Genomic DNA, 19,141 nt, shown 5'->3' on the forward strand with positions numbered 1-19,141 from the left:
CACTTCACCGGGTCGCCTGCCTAAAATGCCCCAAAAAATTGGATACTATGAATGGCAAGCGTTACGATTTTTGCACCATCATCGATGTTTCCATAGATTTTGTGTTTTTTTATTAATTTCAAATTGCAATGTTGTAATATATCGCAAGTTGTGGGAAAATATCGACGTTTACAGCACTAAAAGAGTTGACTCCCCATCCCAAACCCTTCAAACATCCTAAAGTGCTTCATCAATCGATTCCATGTCTCCCACCTTGCCTTCCCTCCCTCTCCTTGCAATCCATCCACATCCATCCCTCCCTCTGTCTGCAGGCATGCTCACCCCCTTTTTTTCTCCCCCCCCCATCGCACAAACAGCAGAGGAGAGTCGGCTGGGCTGCTAGACAAGAAGAAAGAGGAGGAGAGACAATAGCCTGTCTGCAGCGTGGAGTGTCGTCATGGATTTTTAGTTAGGCGAGACACGGCAAGGCAGGCACGGCGAGTGCGCAGGTGGAAGCGGTCCGTGAACGCATCAGGAAGTTGCTATTGTCTTTTTCATGTTGCCCACCGAGATACCTGGAGTGTGTTTCACCTCAAGGTAAGACAGCATCCGTGCAACAGGGCGGAACATTTTTATTCTTTTTTTTTAAACTAGATTCTACGCCACAATTTGCTGCTAAAAACACGCAAGACGCACTCGAATGTGCATTTTCAGGCAGCTTTAATTGTTTTAAATGTTCTTTCCACTTTTATTTTAATCTACAATCATTTTTTTTCTTTCCTGAAATGTTTCTCTTGTAAATTATTTGATAATTTTGTATTTTCTTTTCATAACAGCTGCTGGTTATTTTTTTCTTTTTTTGTGGCAACATGCAATTATCAGTGCATAACATTAATGTTCCCCTCGTGTACTTTTTTTTTTCATTTCTCCCCCCCTCCAGCTAGTCATAAAGCCAAATCAGATTACGGTTGAATTTCCATAATTCATTTATTTTATCATCTTTTATTGTTTCTTTAGATAATGTGGCAATTAGCCGGGCAATTATCAGCCAGTATCTAATAATGACGATCTTGAAATATTTATCTCATGTCAATAATGAGGCAAAAATCAAAATGGATGTTGAGTATGATTTGATTACAGGCCGTGGATTTGACGGACATTGTGTCATTAAAGACGGTCACACACTTATTTAGATTTTTATTATTTTGCACTAGTGAGAATAAAGCTGGTGTCATTAAATATGTTTCAATTTTTATATTTAGAATAAATGATAAGACTATGATTGAAGTTCATTCAAGGATTTAAAATAATGAAAGAAAAAATATCCAAAATAATGCCACGAAAAATTATTATTTTTCAAAATGATCTTCTTTAATTAGGCGCGTGTGTGTGATATAAAAAAGGCGCACAATTAATTTTGTATTGTTACTCCTGAATCAAATATATGCCTTTTTATATTTGAATATTTGCGACGATGAATTGCATGTTTTTGCACGATATCGTCAAACACAGTTTTTACGTCGTGTATTTTAATTTCCTCCTCGGAGGATCAAGCTCATCATTAATGTTGTAGCTGTGCGTTACATTTCGCATTTCTGCTCATATCTCAGTCATTTACTTTTAATACCCCCCCAAAAAATAATAATATTTGGAATGAAAAACGATGTGCATGTTTTTTTTCTTCTTCAATTTCGTGCACAGCGACCACACTGAGGCAAGGAGAGAAGGCATGAAAACGGAGGAGAGCCAACAGTCGTGTCTGCAGCAGCCTCCATCTTCAACACCTTTTATTGGTGAGTGACTGACTGACACCGACGAGCATTCAAATCGATACAGAAATTGATAAATGAACGAATAATATCTAAGACTCGTCTGAAAAAAAAGGCCCACAACTAAAAACCTTTACTTATAATTCGCTTGGTTGGGCCTTTTTTCTATGCACTGCTTCCACAACACTAAAATATCACGTGGCTTTAAATACACAATAATAATAAACCTTAATGTAATGATACTCTATTGAAGTATATTAAATAAATAGCAAACAGCTGGCATTCCAACTAAGACCTATCAGGGAGACGAAAAACGTTACAAATAAAAAAAATACAATCAAACAAACGAATATAAATGCTGGATGTACGTATAAAACAAAAATGAGAAAAAATCAAGAATTAAATGGAATCATGTGTTATGAAATATGTTCATGATAACTGCAATCTAATTATTCTGTTAGATTATAATATGGGCCCTATTGTCATATATTATTGATATGTAGAAATAAAAATAGACACAAGTAAAACTGCCTCACTATTGACGACTGAATATAATATTCTGCTTACCTTATTTAACCATTCAAAGTAACACAATCACTCGAAATAAATGTTAATGTTGAATAGTTGGTTTATTCATATTTTTACAGTCTTGATATATGCAATAAAAAATAAACGCAAGCTACAAGAAGTGTGTCAATTTTCAAAACATCCACACGACAAAATGGTTACATTATTTTTTAATGTGTTCAACAAAAACTAAGTTCACATTAATATACTACTACTGAAGCATGTTTCTAATATTTTGCATGTTGCATATTTTGTGCTGCTAAATAACCAGTATATTAAAAACACTTCTCAGTTCAAACTGCAACCACAATATTTAGATTTTTTTTTTAATATAGAGAGAGCTCTTGCCGCTAATGTACTCGTTTGTATAATACTGTACAGGTGTCCTCGTTTCATTTCCAGTGTTCAAGTCACGGCTTGTGCTTAAATCCAAATATTGACTGTAATTATGAATTTTTATGGAGCGCAGCGCCTTCCGATTTTCGCACAAATTCAAAACCGTCGTAGGGACGGGGCTCCGTCGTAAATCAGATGAGACCATTATCTTGGGAATTTTTGTGATGGGATTTCAAACTTATTACAACCATTTTTAATTTGATTGTGTTTTCCTGAAAATATTAACTATAAATTTGACATTACTGCTGCGTGAGATTCACGTTCCGGTTTACGAACAACATCGTGTTCGTACAAATTAAATTTCATCATACTTGGGCTGGTTCGTTGCTCACCGTCGTATGTCGGGACCGTCGTAGGACTCAGTATCGTATGCGAAATGAAGCACTTTTATCATGGGATTGATTGTAATTTTTTTTTTCTTGGCTCCGGGTGGGCCTTGGTCCCCTCGCGACCCCCACGCAGGTCCGGACTACTCGGCTGGAGGCGGCGAGGTGTGCGCGGGCTGCTCGTCCCCGATCGCCGACCGCTTCCTGCTGCGCGTCAACGAGCGCTCGTGGCACGAGTCGTGCGTCAAGTGCACAGTGTGCATGAGCGCGCTCACGGGGACGTGCTACTGCCGGGACCGACTGCTCTACTGCAAACCGGATTATGAGAAGTAAGGAGCACGTCACGCATGCACGTGGAGTCAAGCTTGGAGTCCGCGCTACTTGATTTGTTGAGCCGCATTTGTGGGACAGCGGCGTAGCGGTGAAGGGGAGGAGGGGGGGGCGTGCAGGGGAAATCCACCCCTTCTTCTCCACTATCACAACAAATAAGAGCTCGTAAGTCAATGACCTGCTTTTAAATTAACTCTGGACACCTGCTATATTTTGGATACCAAATTTTAAAAATGTTTCCACCATTTTATGGAACCAAACAACTTAATTGATGTTTTTAAGAAAGAAAAAAACATTTTGAGAGGTGAGAGGAAATTAAGTGATGATCACAATCACATTCAAATTGTTGTTAACCAACACCCGGAATCAATTTCAGATGTACTTTCCTGACTTTTTTTTTTTTGCTTTCCAAGGAAGGTTGAAGATGTTAACATTGACTCCTGTCCTTGACTAAGGTCTCAGTTCCGGCTGAAGAAAAACCGCCTCATTAGAACAGCTGAACTTCATTTGGGGTTAATCAGAGAAACTTTAACTTGAGGCAGTGCTGACTCCCATTTAACACGAAATCAAATGTGATTAGCAAATCCCGAACGCAGCTTCATCGCAAGCTTTAAGAGGGTGTGCACACTTGTGCAACCACATTATCTCAGTTGTTTGTTTTTATTTCCACTCGCTAAAATGTCATTTTGCAATTCGATTTAGCGGTTATAGGTCACATTAGTGGTAGGAAAATATTGAAAATGTTTTTTTTTACTTATTTCATTATCGCTGGCGTTTGAACAGGGGTGTGTAGACTTTTTATATCCATTGTGGATTTTCACATTCATTTCCAAGGGTAATGTCTTCCAGTATTTTAGTAACAGGCTGAACTGTCAATTAACTACTTAAAAATACAAATATATAAAAACAATAAACAAAATTACGCAATTTTTTTAAACAACATTTACATAATTTAACAGTATTGTGCATTTTATTTTGCAAAATATGGTTCTGAACAGTTTATTAAAATGAATAGATACATTCAAATATCACCAGCCACTCTACAAACTGTTGTCGGAAGTGTCAATTGGAATGCAAAAAAAAAAAAAATTTTTTTAAGTTAGATGTTGAATTGGAAGTGTATAATTAAGTCCAAGTGGTCTATTATTTAAAGCATGGGAACTTTTAAGTGTCGACTGGTTTGTTCGTTCTGGCTGTCAGGAGATGTCTTGACTAAATAAACACTTAGTGTACTACCCATTGCAAATACACAAACGTCATTCCAGATGTTCTGCTTGCAATGTTTCTCATTTCCTGAGGCTACACTTCGTGTTTGGTTGGATAGTGTGTGCCTGTGTGTGCCTGTGTGTGTGTGTGTGTGTGTGTCCATTCAGTGCAGCGCATCGTTGCTATCAATGTTTTGAAAAGTGTCAGACGGCATCCAGCAGCTCCCACTGTACCTGACATCTGGAGGAGCGAGCGAGGGCTCGATGAGGCGTGGAGAAAGAGGAGAAAAGACAAACTGGCCGCTGATGAAAGTCCCATTGTAGGGCGTCTCTCTTGGTGAGGCGGGCGAGGGGGGGTAGTTGGAAGGCTTATCAAAAAAAAAGACTTTTTTTTTTTTTTTTAATTCCAGGGAGTGAAAAAGAGTATTTGTTCCCCTGGTGTAATGCTTGTTGTCGTAGGGCGAGATTAATAGGCGGAGGCTGATTTCCATGCTTGATTTCGCACGCCTGTATGCATTCCATATGGATTGCTGCCTCGTTTTTTTTTGGGGTTGTTTCCGTGCCAGACTTGGCACTTGGTGCAGCCTGTGACCTTCAGTGGATCAGCAACAATGTCTCCTTGTTTCCTAGCATGCACTCTCTCTTCATTAGCGCCTCCCTCACATAGCGGCCCGTGTCTGGAGCATGTATTGGAAATCGTCTTCGAGTAATCTTGGACGCATAGTGACGTTCATTTTGAGTCCATTGGTGTAACTGGTGTCAGCGGCAATTTTATTTTTCTTTCCAGAAGCGCTACTGAATGAGTTTTTGGGGGATAATCCCAAAGAAGTTTTCAGCAGCATACAAATTGGTAAATTGTCATTGGGTCATTGGGTTGACCCCAATTTTTGGGTTATTTATTTAACCCCCCCAAAAAAAACAACAAAAACAAATTAATAAACCACAAAAGAACTTTTGGGGTTTTTGAACAAAAGAACCCTATTTTTTTGTGGGTCATTCAATTGGACACCAACTTTTTGGGCAAATTAATAACCCAAGAAGTTGGGTTGATCCCTTTTTGACCCAATTTGGCTCAACAGCTTTAGAGTGGGACAAACTGCTTTTTGGGTAAAATGACAAAGACAAAAATTTGCGCTGATCCATTTTGACCCCATTTGGTTTATTTTCGACCAAACCGCCGAAGCGATTCCTAAAATTTTCTCAGTTTGCATGATCGGTATTTGCTTTGTGAAAGTCCCATTTTTGATACTTTCTCCAAAATATTGCCCACACATTTTCCCACATTGTTAGCCTACTAGCCTAAATTGTCCAAGTTGTTTTTGAATGCTTTTGGAAAAAAATTCAACAAACTAATGAGAATCTTTTTTTTTTTATTGATCTTGCGACAGTCAGTTAAAAACGACGTCGGCCATTATGCTAATTGGCTAGCACCATATTCGCAGGTCGTCTGGTAATGGCGAAAAAAGTCACCGCAAAAAATTCAGTATACGCATTTTCTTTGTTCTATGGAAAAACAGGAGGTGTTTATTGTTTTGTTTCTTAATTTATTATGGAAATGAGGGGATTTCAAACGCATCATGTGTGATTTCGTCATGTTCGGGAGCAGATGTTTACATTGAAGCTTTCGTGCCGAAACTCGAGCCTTCCGCCTATATAGAATACATATGGTAGCGTCCCGGCGGTCTTACGCGCTTAAACTTTTATATTCAACTCATTTACTTTGTCATTCATAAAGTTCATAAAACTTGAAGGAGGGTTTGGCGCACGTCACTCCTGACAAATTGGAATTAAATCACAGTGGTGCCTTGAGATGAGAGCGAAACTGTAAGATTGGATTAAAAAAATAAATAAATAAAAGAAAACGGCTTGACCACCAGGGGGCAGTGCAACACAACCATGCAGATATCAACAAAGAAGACTTTCACAACTACTGCAAGGGACTCAGTGCACTTCAGCTGACTGCGACAAACTCAACGGACTGCGTTGCGCACCAAATTTCACATTTGCAAGACTCCGACGAGGCGATTTCGTACAAAGTAGCACCTCTGCGCTAAAGGAGGCAAGAGCCATCCCCGGCATCGTAACAAAAGTGCTGCTTAAGTAAATGGTCCTCTTGACAGCCGTTATCTTGCTCCAAGTGTAGGTCAGAAGCATGCTTGGTTCCCTGCCTGCCCCGCTTGGCAGCTTTGAGGCCGGCGTTTCCTGGTCAATGATGTCGAACTCCAACAGAATGAGCCCGCGAGTCCGCCTCATAAGCTCCATAAAGACAACCCGGGCCCTGTGGAAAAACAGGTCGCCGGGGGTGGCTCCTCACCAAAGCTGGGGTTTCATAGCTCGCTCTGTGTGGGGTGGAGGCCACTCACGCTACATCTTAGCTTTAGAAACTCACACCGGCACAGTCGTGCAATCTCCCTCTTCTGATCACATGGCTGCACTCAAGACGGCCCCGGGTTTTTGTTCTTCTTTTGAGACGTGTTTTGAATCAAACGGAGTACACACATGCTGATAATCAGGCGAAATTTGAGCAGTTTGTCGCTTTCAATCAAAGGCAACAAAGGGCCGATAAGCGAATGTTTCTGAAAGATTATCCTGGGTGATTATCATGTGGTGTCGGATTTGTTAAGTTTCGACCTTCAGATCAAAATCACCAAAAGGGCAGTTTATCACATTTGAAAGATTATCTTGATTTACCAATCTGCGGTGCGGTGTGTCGTCTCTAATCTGCTCGGAAATCAGTTGGGCCGATGATCGTAAATGTTGCACGGGTTTAATATTTCTGATGGCAATCGAATGATTGTGGACGGATTGTGTTGCGTGTTGGTCTAACGTGTCTCACAAGTCGTTCGCCACGATAAAAAAAAAAAAAAAAAAAAAAATGGCAAGATCACTTTGTATCTCGAGGGACAGAAATTGACGTAACGCTGAGTTCACACATTCTGATAATCGGGACAAGTTGTTGATTATTATCTCTAAAAAGATATTCTGACTGATTATTTTGTGGTGCGAGGTGTGTTAAGATAAAATAAGATAATCCTTTATTGATACAGCAAGGAGGCAGTACAAAACAAAATGGCTGCCGCCCGAAATGGCTAAAAAGGGGCGGATTTTTCTTCTTAATTGATCCTCCAAAAAATGCGATATTAATCCAAATACCGCGTTGGGACTGATGGGGCCGCGTAGAACAGAATCTTGCCGAGAACATTTTGGATTTAGCTTCCGTTTGAAGGTAGAAAAGCGCCAGACGAGCAAACCCGTTTTTTATGGCGCTTCTATCGCCAGTCGTATAGAAGCCACCATCTTGCGTCTCCGCGTCGTAGCCACGTCTCTCTTTCTATCGGCCGCCTCATTCGTCAATGTCTGCTTTGCAATCATATTTCTCCATCCCAAACCTCATTTCCTTTTCAGTATGATTGATCGTAGCCATGACATCAAACAGTTTATCTCTTGTTTTCGCTTAATGTCGCCGCCCCCCCCGCCCCTCGCCCCCCCTTCCTCCTCCTCCCCATCCCCCGTGTACCCTCGGCATGCTTTTTTTTGTTTCCTGCAGGGGGGGGGTACAATAGGGCGCTCGGGGGTGGGCGGACTGGGGGTTCTGATTGAGGACAAGGCTAATTAGCCACCGTTGTTGTGGCTGTCTCAATGACAGGCTTGACACGGACTGCGGGGAAATAATATCAACGCCATGGCGTGTCAACAAGCTCTCGTTAGCGGCAGCTAAACTTGGGCTGACTAGTGAACATCTTCAAGCGTGAATGTGAATATCTGCCGTCTGAAGATGAAATGACGCGATTTATGGAGTACATATTTAATGATTATTACTGTGTAATAAGATAGATTTCCAAGGCCGAAGTGGCGAGTAGGAGATCTTACTTTAATTTGAAATGGAATGAAACAGTAGTGAGCTAAAAAAAAAAAATTGAATTTTGGCATTTTTCCTCAAAGAAGTTGAGATCAAATACGAGAAAAGTTATCAAGTACAGCGCAAAAGGCCACAAGTGCAAATAGTTGGACCATTTTTTGTTTTTTGCTATATATAACGACCATGCTGGATTTATCGAGGATCAAAGGTCACCCACAGGTCGCCTGCTAACCTGTTCTAAAATTGGCTGGGAATCGTCATTTCTTAGGAACGTTGTAGAAGTGATTAAAAAAAAAAAAAGACAAACGCAGCGTTGTATAAATCAAGTGTTGACTGTTGTTTTTTTGGAATTTGTTTAGTTGTTTTCGAAATGGAGGCCTCTGCTCAAGTTCTATTTTAGTTTCTTCACGATGATGCAACCAACAGCATTTGAACAATACATCAAGTATTAATAGCTTTAAGAGGCTACAGTGGCCGGTGTTGCGCAATCTCTCACGTCTTCTTGAACTCAAGCAAGAGGCGATTTTTAAAAAAAGATTTTTTTTTTGCCTCTCTTTAACCGAAATGTTACGCAGCCGCTTAATTACAAGAACAAATAACGTTATATGACCTTTGCTTTAAATATAAGTGCACTCGGATCGCTGAAGCGTTCTTTTATTTGCTTCTTACCAATAAAAGTGGCAAGTGTCAACGTGGCCTGCTGGATGAGTCTTCATAAAAATCATCGACCCTAAGTCAACGCAAGTCGTAAAATAAGTCAAATCAAATATTGCAAAAAGATGCTTCTTAAAGAGCCCTGCTGAGTCGCAAGGTAAAAAAAAAAAAAGTTGGGTTGTGTTGCTTTCGGCAGATTACCTGAAGTTGGGTTCATGACACAAGTCAACAAATTTGACTTTTTTTTTTTCATCATAATAATAATATAAAAACAAGACCAGAATATGTATAATAGTAACACATTTTGTAATATTTATGAATTAAGCAGTTAGGTTTAGCAACAGGTGGGATTTTTTCTTCTTCTCTGTAACGTCATCGGTAAATACGGTAAAATCCATTTGCGCAATCTTTTATAGGTCAAACATAAAAACCAAAAAATGAAAATATCTCTTCCAAAGTGGGTGACGGAAAATTTCTTCTTCTTCTCATTAAGTGTTGGTAATAAAATCAGCATGAGTATTACGATAATTATGATCTCATTATTATATAGGATTCGTCGTTTTTGCAACTTGCTGGATCCAAATCATCAACCCAAAGTATAGAGAAGCCAGCATCGGTTCTGTCTCGTTGAGCTCTTTCACGCACTTCCTTTTTTCCGATCGTATGAGACGTGCGGTCGATGATGGGTGAACTTGTGTCCTAAATATGGCAAAGACACGGCGGTGTCATGTTTTTACACTATTACAAAAGGCCAACTGTCACTTGATAGAAAGGCTGAAGAAGGCAAGGTGGATTTTTTTTTTTTTTCCAGGAAGACAGCCACATGTGTGAGGTTGCGATATTGCCACCATTTTTGCATATTATGAGACCCCATCATCTTTCACCCCCCCCCCACACACACACAACAATTTCATAACAGACAGCTAATAAATGTTTCATGGCAGAACAAGCTGCTCGCCTCGCCTTTATTAAATCTGAGATAATAAAAGCAGAGAGGAAGAGGAGGAAGAGTGTGAGAGAGAATAGAGGTGGGGGGGGACGACGTCGACACTTTCCACCGAATCGCTGCATCTCCTGTTTCTGGGGCAACGGGTCCCGCTGTCCCCCGTCACCGCCATCCCGGCACCCCCACTCCCCTGCCCCGCTGCTTCCCGCTCCGCCTGAGACAGACAGGAAATGAGAAGCGGGCAAACAGGATATTGCGTTCTGGTGGCCTGGGGATTAACTGTTTTATCTAAACACACACACACACACACACACACACACACGCAGCTACACGCACACGCATGTGAGCTCGGTCCTCGCGCATTGCATTAATTTTTGGTAGCATCAGGTGAAAATCAAACATCCTGATTCCTGAGCGAAATGACAAACCAAGCTGGCTTTGAATTGTTGAAAATTTTCCCTTACGGGACACTCCATTGCCTTAGAAAAGTCCGCTTAGCTTAATGCTAACCAAAAAAAAAAAAAAGATAAACACCATAGCAGGGCGAGCTAATAGCATCTTAAGCGACATTTATTTGAACACAAACGGTGTATCAACACAAGTAGAGAGAAAATATAACAAGACACACGTGCATATATTCTTTATCCTCTTTAAAATGTATAACTGCAGCTTATTGAGACAGTTGCAGAAACATGTCCTTTGTGTCTACATGACGGTAAGATGGCGCACGTTGGTGGTTAAATTGCGCCCACCACAAAGCGCTGCAATTAATTAATCATGATGTATAAAGTGTTAAATTCTTTACGTTATTTCTTACCATGTTATTACAATATGTTTTTATAAAGCACAATAAGATTACAATTTTGAGGTGGGTGGAACAGCCGATCGTACTTAAACATTGAAAAATAGCCTAACACAATAGAAAAGAAATACGTGGAACCTTTGCAGAAGAAATATTAAAAAGGTCATGAAAGAAATCCAATTGAATTAAAATAAAATAAAAATGAAAATTAAAACGTCATTGAAGCAAAATCCTCGTTTTGTCATACATTTCGATTTTATGAGCGTTAGCCTATAAAGAGATGGCTTGTGGTCTGTCAGGGTCGTAAAGATTGCATATGTTTATTTTCTTAACTCATTTCGGAAACTTTCATTCAAGCAAGACGACTGTTCACCACGTTAGTTTATCAGCGGACGGCACGGTGCCCAAACAACAGCATCTGGCTTGGTTTTTATGGATGTTTGTGCCCGAGCACCTTATCTGCTTTTCCACCAACTGAGCATTGATTGTGTGTCCTGTGTCGTCTACGTGTGCGTTCACGTATGTCTCTCACTGTACTCCATGTAGTCAGATACATGCTGGCGTGCGTGTGTGTGTGCGTGTGTGTAAGTGAGTGAGTGAGAGGTGGCAGGGGTAGCAAGTATCGTGGGGAATGCTGGGAGATTTTAATAACACAGAAGCAGTGCAGGGAGATTTAATAAACAGAGATGATGTGATTACTGAACCTTGGCTCTGAGCCATTTTGCTTCACGGAGCAATATCCGCTCAATGTGCGTCGCACACAAACGAACACACACACACTCAGACGCACACGCAAGAAAACGGCTACTAAAGTGACTTAAAAGTACAACGCTTGCATATCGTTTGTCGTTTTCCTCGTCACCTCAAATGCAGGCTGGTCAATTCGGACGTAGGTGGGATTTCGGAAAAGCAGACGTTCTTGAAATTTAGATCCGAATTATGAAAGATGACGCTGAGACATCTCCATATTTATGAAATGATTGCGCGGTTGCGGGCGAGACTTTGTTGCATTCATGACACGTCTTTTGATTGTGTTATTGTGATTGTCGACTGCAAAATACAGCTAGAAGCTATTTTTTTTTTTTAAGAGCTTGGTGTGTACCAGGCAGTACGAAGGCCCTCTTGGAATTATCTTTATTATTCTTGTGACAAATGAATCACCTTTTTGGAGGGCCCAGCATTCCTGATTTCTTTATTTTTTTCTCGCACGTCTATACTAGCAAAAATGTATCCAGTGGAGACACACTAAAACGTTAAAAATGGCGGATAAAAAGATTCAAAACTGTGCTTGTTGCAAGCTGTTTTAGTTGACGTTTACTTTAACGCTAAACCCAAAATAAAGATAATCATTTTGTACATTTAACCAAACATAGTTTGGCTGACAAACACACAAAGTGTCGTCTTTGCTAGCTTAATGCTAACACGTCAAGCAAGTGTCCTTGAAAAACGGGTGACGTGAAATTAGCGAGCTATTTTTTGTTTAAGCTAGCTCATTTTAAAGGTTAGCACTCATGTCGTCGTTCATCGTTCCTCCTGTTTTCATCTGATCTCGTAATAAGCGTACATGTAATTCGTCACGCCGCGTAGCCCCCTCGGCGTGATCACAGTGCCCACATGTTTTTGAAGCGCTCGTAAAGTCGACAGTTCTCCTCCGTCTTTCATGTTCACCTTGTGTGACACGCCGCTTGTACAACACGCTCACAATCACAGGCGCCGCGTCACAAAAAAAAAAAAAAAAGGTCACTTCCAGGCATCCTTGAAGTGCTTTTCTTACACGTTAACAACAATCTTCTTGATCATTTCTGTCCTGTTATTAGCCTTCGTGTCTTTCTTTTAACAACTTTTTTTTTTTTTTTTTGGTACAATTCCCACGAGAAAAGTGCAATACATTCAGGTATGCTGCTTAAAATCTCGTGATGTGCCCCGCATGCGCTCGCTCTCTAGCCGCTTGTTGCACCTCTGTCAGGACCAGTGTGAATGATACTTCTATTAGGGGGGGGGGGATTAGACTGATCTACTTACAGACCCCCCTCTGGGGCAGTTGCCCCGAGTTGCCTCCGTTTGCCGTGCTGAGTAAATTCGCAACACGCTGCGCGCGCCTCTATTTAGGGAATGTGGAGACTTAACACGCTCGGTCTCATGTCGAGCAATCGTCGTCATTTTGGAGCGTTTTATACCCCCGGGTGAAAGGAAGTGTCGCAAGTGTTTAAAGACATGGCCGGAGGGCGGTGGTGTGAAGTCACAAAGCACAAATAATCCATTATTGTACTTAAGTAGATTTAGTGTAATATTGGTAGCATGACTGATTCGTGTAAATATAATGATATATATATATATTTTTGAGGGTGTTCAATCAATTTAAAATCAAAAGTAGGTGATAAACGCACCTGCCGAGTGTTCCTAATTTTGGGTCACTTCTGAATTCTTTTAGCTGCCCGAAGCCGATCCACAAACGAAAGGCAGCGCATGTTTATCCTTGTTTGTGATCTGTTCCTTTCTTCCTTTTAACTTTCATTACTAACCAAAGGTGGATATTCCGCTATGGTTTCAGCAATGCTCCTCAAGTACACTGTGAGTGTGGACACACTGTGCTGGATTCTTAAAAATGTAATGAGAGGTTCAAGATGTGGCCGGAGAATGCTGATTTTTTTTTTTTTTTCATAAATCCTTTTTTTAAGATCCTGTCAAGTAATACTGACATCTTTTAGAAAAAATGACCAAAAGTGATTTTTATTTTTTTTAATTGCACACTCACCCTTCAGGTACAGCATGTGATGACTTTGGCCACCTCTACTATTCGCCGTTGACTTGAAAACGCAGTCATTTTGGGGAATTTGGAGATTCTTTTTGGCAGATGGAATGGAAGAGATTAGCTGTGGCAGCTGCGTTTGGGACGGAATGACAGATTAGGAGCTCTAATGTGCAGACCTGGCTCCAGATTTGTGCAGCAACACCTTCCTCGCACTCAGTCAGGGAGCAACAACACTTTTTGTCTGTGCCTTCCTCCCCCTTGCACACTCTCGTGCCAGTACTCCCTTCCGCCTTATTCTGGTTTGCTATCTCGTTCCTGCTTTTTGGCTCAAATTAGATAACCGGCACCGTTATCCCGCTGCAAGCAAAAATCTTTGATTCTTGGTCGCAGGCGTGTCCGTGGTATGGAGGCCCACATCAGAATAGGTATTGATACTTGAGTGTGTGTGCGTGGCTCAGTGTGCATAAGTGAGTGGCGAGAGATTAACCCCATGCTATCCTCAATCCCTGGTTATGAGTTTACAGCGTCTGTCTGGCCATCGCCCTGTTTAAACAACAATCTAATTAATCCCGTCTTTATTAGTTTCAGTGAACTGGGGGAGGCGGGCTGGGAGGGTGAACTGGGAATGCTGGCAGAAAATACCAAGGTGGGGGGGTTCGGGGGGGGGTGGAGGGAGGGCGAGGTTGTAGGAAAGCAAGAGCGAGAGCAGGGATTTGAGAGGAATTTAATGGCGGGGAATTAGGCGCTGGTGAATGGGAATGAGTGTGTGAAGTGATGGTGAGGCTGGAAATGAAGGGATGAGGAGAGGTGGCGGGGAGAAAAACGGGAGAGCAAAAGGAAAAGTCAGATATAAGACTCCCTTTTAAAATATTGAATTCTGAAGTCTGCATATGGTTCGAGATTTGGTGTGCTAAATTTCATTGAACACAAAGACAAAAAATTGCCGACAAAGATCTTTTTTTCTCACACGAATGATTCACCTTTTCGCAGAGGAAGTGCAGAGCATGCGTACACAATGTGAGATTTATTTCTTTTGTTTTTGCCTTAAGTATCAGTGGTTGGTATCGGCAGCCTAAATGGTTACTCGATACCTTAAAATAAGAAAAGTATTTAAATGTTGGTCGTGTTTGTGGGACTTGGAGTGCTCGTATATATATTTTTAGGTCATACTTAGAGTACATAAATGCATATTATTAATTCATCATAATGGCATGTAAAAACATGATTAAAGGTCATTTGAGCACATTTCAGACGTGCACATCAAATTGCTAGATCTTTGCTCATTCTAGAGTACCCAAGAAGTCTGATTGCATAGATATAGAGTGACAGATGCCCTTAAAAATCATTCATTCGATCTCACTATAAATGCCAGTTCAATCCCAGGCTCACTACTGCCATCTACCGCCCAAAACGTGTAAATTGCGCACAACATATGAAACAGACTCTCATTCAACAGTACAGTAATTCCTTGTATAGCAGATGTTCACCTCGCTGCTCTGCGAATTGGGTAATGTTTATATGGCCTTTAATTAAGAGACGACGCTAATCTCAGCAATCGTCGAATGCGAGTGTAAATGTGTTGGGGGGCTCCTTGTCGACGCCTCCATCTTTAATTACCTCACCTCCTTTCCGCTCCTTGACCCTCGTGATGCTCGACTTTACATCCAATATGTAGGCAGCCCTCACCATGTGTGCACCCCCTCTGTGCATGCGTGTGCGTGTGCGTGTGCGTGTGCGTGTGCGTGTGTTTCCAGGCTGTTTGTGAGGAAGTGCAGCGCCTGCCTGCAGGTGATTGGCCGCTCCGAGCTGATCATGCGCGTGCTGGGCCAGGTGTACCACCTGGGCTGCTTCAGCTGCTGCGAGTGCGAACGCCGGCTGCAGCGGGGTGACGAGTTTGTGCTGAAGGAAGGCCAGCTGCTGTGTCGCATGGACTACGAGAAGGAGAGGGAGATGCTCGCCGCCATCAGTCCCACGCCTACGGAATCGGGTACGAAACAATCTGGTGTGAGTAAAGATTCTGGACACAGAACCTCAGAACTGTGAGGCAGCCACTAGGCTCACTGTGCTGCAATTCCAAAGCAACAATATAATCATTCCCTCTAATTTCCTGGCAAAGAGGAAGACAACTGAATTTTGCAGTGCATCCTGGGATATCCTTGGTTAGTGTTCCCGAGAAGAATAAAGACGCACATTGTCACTTTTATTCTTTTTTTTAATATCTTTGCACAGTGAAAAGCGAGGACGAGGATGGCGGCGGGGGCTCGGGCGGGTGCAAAGGTGGCGACGAGGGCAAAGAGCACAAGCGTTCCAAGCGGCCGCGCACCATCTTGACCACGCAGCAGCGGCGTGCCTTCAAAGCGTCCTTCGAGGTGTCGGCCAAGCCTTGTCGCAAGGTGAGAGGACACACTGAACATTTTGCGGCGAGATATGAGCAATGGCTTGGACGATTTTGTTTTTGTATTTTTTTTGGTCTTGACTTGGAGGCAAAATATTAGTTACAAGTGCTAGCTTGCTTCACGACAAGCTTTTTTTTTTAAATTACATTCTCGGTTGAAGTCTACTTAAAATTTAAAAAAAAAAAAAAAGCACAATCATTAAAGTTTCTGTACGTCTCTAGTTTGCTATCTCAATGCTAACAAAAAAAAGCAAAACGCCATAGACGGGCTAACGAAACTAGCATCAGCGTTGTGGTAGTTACAAACAAGCGATGGATATTTGAACACAAATGTGTCAGCAACTCATGTAAACAGACAATAGAACAATACATATTATTATTATTGCAGCTTATTTAGCTTCAAAGAAAACGTCTCCTTGGCCAAATCATGCACACAAAAGGCCGCTCGCTTCCGCCACCTCAAGCCAAGGCACCACTGTATTTGAGAGTTGTTGGTTTTTATTTTTATTTTTTTCATGGAGTAAAACAAAGCCATTGTAACCTCCAGGTGAGAGAGACGCTGGCTGCCGAGACAGGCCTCACAGTGCGGGTTGTGCAAGTGTGGTTTCAAAACCAGAGGGCCAAGGTAACCCTTTAAGGTCTTCCATCTTGAAAAAATCGGAAACAAAACAAAGGTTCATCCTGAGCCTTTTTGCATCAGATGAAGAAGATTGCCCGGAGACAGCAGCAACAGCAACAGCAGCAGCAGGAACAGGAACAGCTGGGAGGTGCCAGGAGGGGAGCGAGTCGAGGGGGACGCCAAAGTAACGATGACAGCGAGGGTAAGGAAGGAGCAAAAGTTTTGGGACACACCTTGGGAAATTCCATACTTTGCTTCCAAGAAGGCCAAAGCAAGTTTGACTTTTGTTCCATTTAAGGTTCAATCAAATTATGCAAAAAACATTTTTTTTGGTAGCTTTAACTTTTGGCCCCAGTCCCGGCCGGGTTAGTCATTTCACCCCAATTTGGCAACTTTTCACCGAGCCGTTTTCCGAGTGTGACGATGTTAACAGTGTCTGCATTCTCATCTCCACGCAGACGGCTCAAGCGGTCACGGCATGGACGGCATGCTGGGATACCCCTCTCTGCCACGACAGCAGCTGCTCACCCTGGACCCCAACATTTACGGCGGGGAACCCTTCCGACACGGGCTCACTCCGCCTCAGCTGTCCAATGAGCAGCTTCACCCATACGGTAAGCGGCAAGGGATGAAGTTTCATCAAAAATAAATTAGACTTTTTTTACTTAGGTTCTTCCTGTAGGGAGATAAATGGACCCCAGGTGGGACTCAAACCCACAATCTCTTTTTATTTATATAATATATTAATAAATATTGCCTAACAAGGTTGACCACAAAAATAAAGGGTGTGTCATAAGTCAGTGTCAATTCGCGTGGGCTTATATCTCTATGTTTCACATTATTATAACCGAAAATGAAATTGACGTCTTAATTTTTTTTTATTTGCACGCCGTTGGTTACACGGCATACATGGAAATGGTTTTCCATTTCTTGCCAAACGCTTGGAAAATTCCATCCGAAATCTGCGTTGAACACGTTCCCACAATTTATTCTTGTCAAACTCTAAAACACATTTTTAGAAAAAAACAAAAAAATAAAACGTAAAAATGGCCTGAGAGGACCACCGCAGCAGAAAACGTGGAAGATTTCACCTTTCAAGCGAAACCGAAGACCCCCTCCTCTCCCCCCAAGTCTCCACAAAGATGAACAACCGTTCCGCCTGTTATGACGTCATCCATTTCTACTCGAGCAATCCACAAACACTTTTCCGTTTGCTTTCCAGAATCCGAGACGGTGTTTCATGACCTGGACAGCGACGGCAGTCTGGGTCACCTCGGCGACTGCCTGCTCGCAGCCGGCGAGGGCGGCCTTCTGGCTGCGCGAGTGGGGAACCCCATCGACCGCCTCTACTCCATGCAAAACTCCTACTTCACCTCGTGACCCTTAGAAAGTCCTGCTTCCTCTTTCAACGCTCACCTCAAAAAGACGCAGCTCAAACGAAGAAGGGAAAAAAAGAACACAAAACCAAACTAAGTCAATCTACTCGATGGCAAATTATTTCCCATCATCCCCTTCTCTGTCCATGATGAGAATCCCTTTGAGAGACACTGGAAATGTGAAAGAGGTGCAGAAGCAACTCTTTTGTGCTATTTATGTCATGTTTCATGAAACACAGCACTTTTAAACAAAAGACAAACAAAACACAACATGCTAAACATTCTGTGATATAAAAGTCTACAAAATATGAGCCGCACCCCAGTCATGAAGAAAGTTCACACTTGTGCACCTCCATTACATTGGATCTTGTTTTGACGTCCGCTCCCAATTTTTATTTATTTATTTTTTTCAAATTGAGTTGTGCACGATGTAAGTCAAATTACTCATTCACTACCAGCAGAGTTTAAAAAAAAATTGATCTTTGACGTCTTTAGCCGTCAATGGTCGTAAAGGTAAAAGTTTTTTGTTTTTTTTAAATCGCAAAAATCTGCCATTTGATCAGGGGTGTGTAGACTTTCTATATCCGCGGTACACCACATAAGACAAAAGGTTTACTTCAAAAGGCTAATTCACCATTCAAGATGCATACATACTCGCAGAAAAATCTGGTGAAATGTAATGCAGCCGATATAACACTGGAAAAAAAACTGGAGGACAATTTTGCGCTCAGGTTAGTGTGTATGTTTCACCTGAGACGTAACTCAGGAGATTACGCTGGATCGATTTCAAATGTAACCGATTATTTATATCCGTGAAAAAGTGATGTTTTGAAGCAACCCTCCGTATGAAATTATGATTTCAAAAATGACAGTGGAACCTCCAAAAGCGGCACAATTTGGAATTCAAACCCCATCTCTCCCCCCAAAAAATACAATAAAATTATGGGTAAACCTGGAGGAAGTCGGTCAAAGAGTGGACCGGAACTTCGCGCTGGGGTCACCGCTTTAGAGCGCCTCGTTGTCGCGGCATGGAAAAGCCAAAGCTCAAATTCATTTCAAGGCGCCTTTCTGTCACTTAAGGTCCCCGTACAAAACACACAAAATAAAAGAATTCAAACTAGCATCTTTCAACAGATATGCTTGGAGTTCTGACTTGAAATGAGAAA

At 41.8% G+C, this 19,141-nt stretch overlaps 1 protein-coding gene across 1 annotated transcript; it reads left to right on the forward strand.

The window, feature by feature from the left end:
• The first annotated feature begins 379 nt into the window (after positions 1–379).
• On the forward strand, positions 380–18,286 carry lmx1al (LIM homeobox transcription factor 1, alpha-like). The gene is made up of 9 exons (XM_088317838.1): positions 380–576; positions 1,681–1,772; positions 3,174–3,366; positions 15,340–15,572; positions 15,815–15,978; positions 16,528–16,605; positions 16,681–16,801; positions 17,058–17,213; positions 17,822–18,286. Exons 1-9 carry the CDS (start codon positions 536–538, stop codon positions 17,977–17,979), a joined length of 1,236 nt encoding a protein of 411 aa, XP_088173964.1. The 5' UTR covers positions 380–535; the 3' UTR covers positions 17,980–18,286.
• The last annotated feature ends 855 nt before the right edge of the window (positions 18,287–19,141 follow it).

The sequence above is a fragment of the Idiotropiscis lumnitzeri genome, chromosome 15, assembly GCF_059441095.1.
Source record: "Idiotropiscis lumnitzeri isolate Australia: NSW breed Sydney's pygmy pipehorse chromosome 15, RoL_Ilum_1.0, whole genome shotgun sequence".
NCBI lineage: Eukaryota > Metazoa > Chordata > Actinopteri > Syngnathiformes > Syngnathidae > Idiotropiscis > Idiotropiscis lumnitzeri.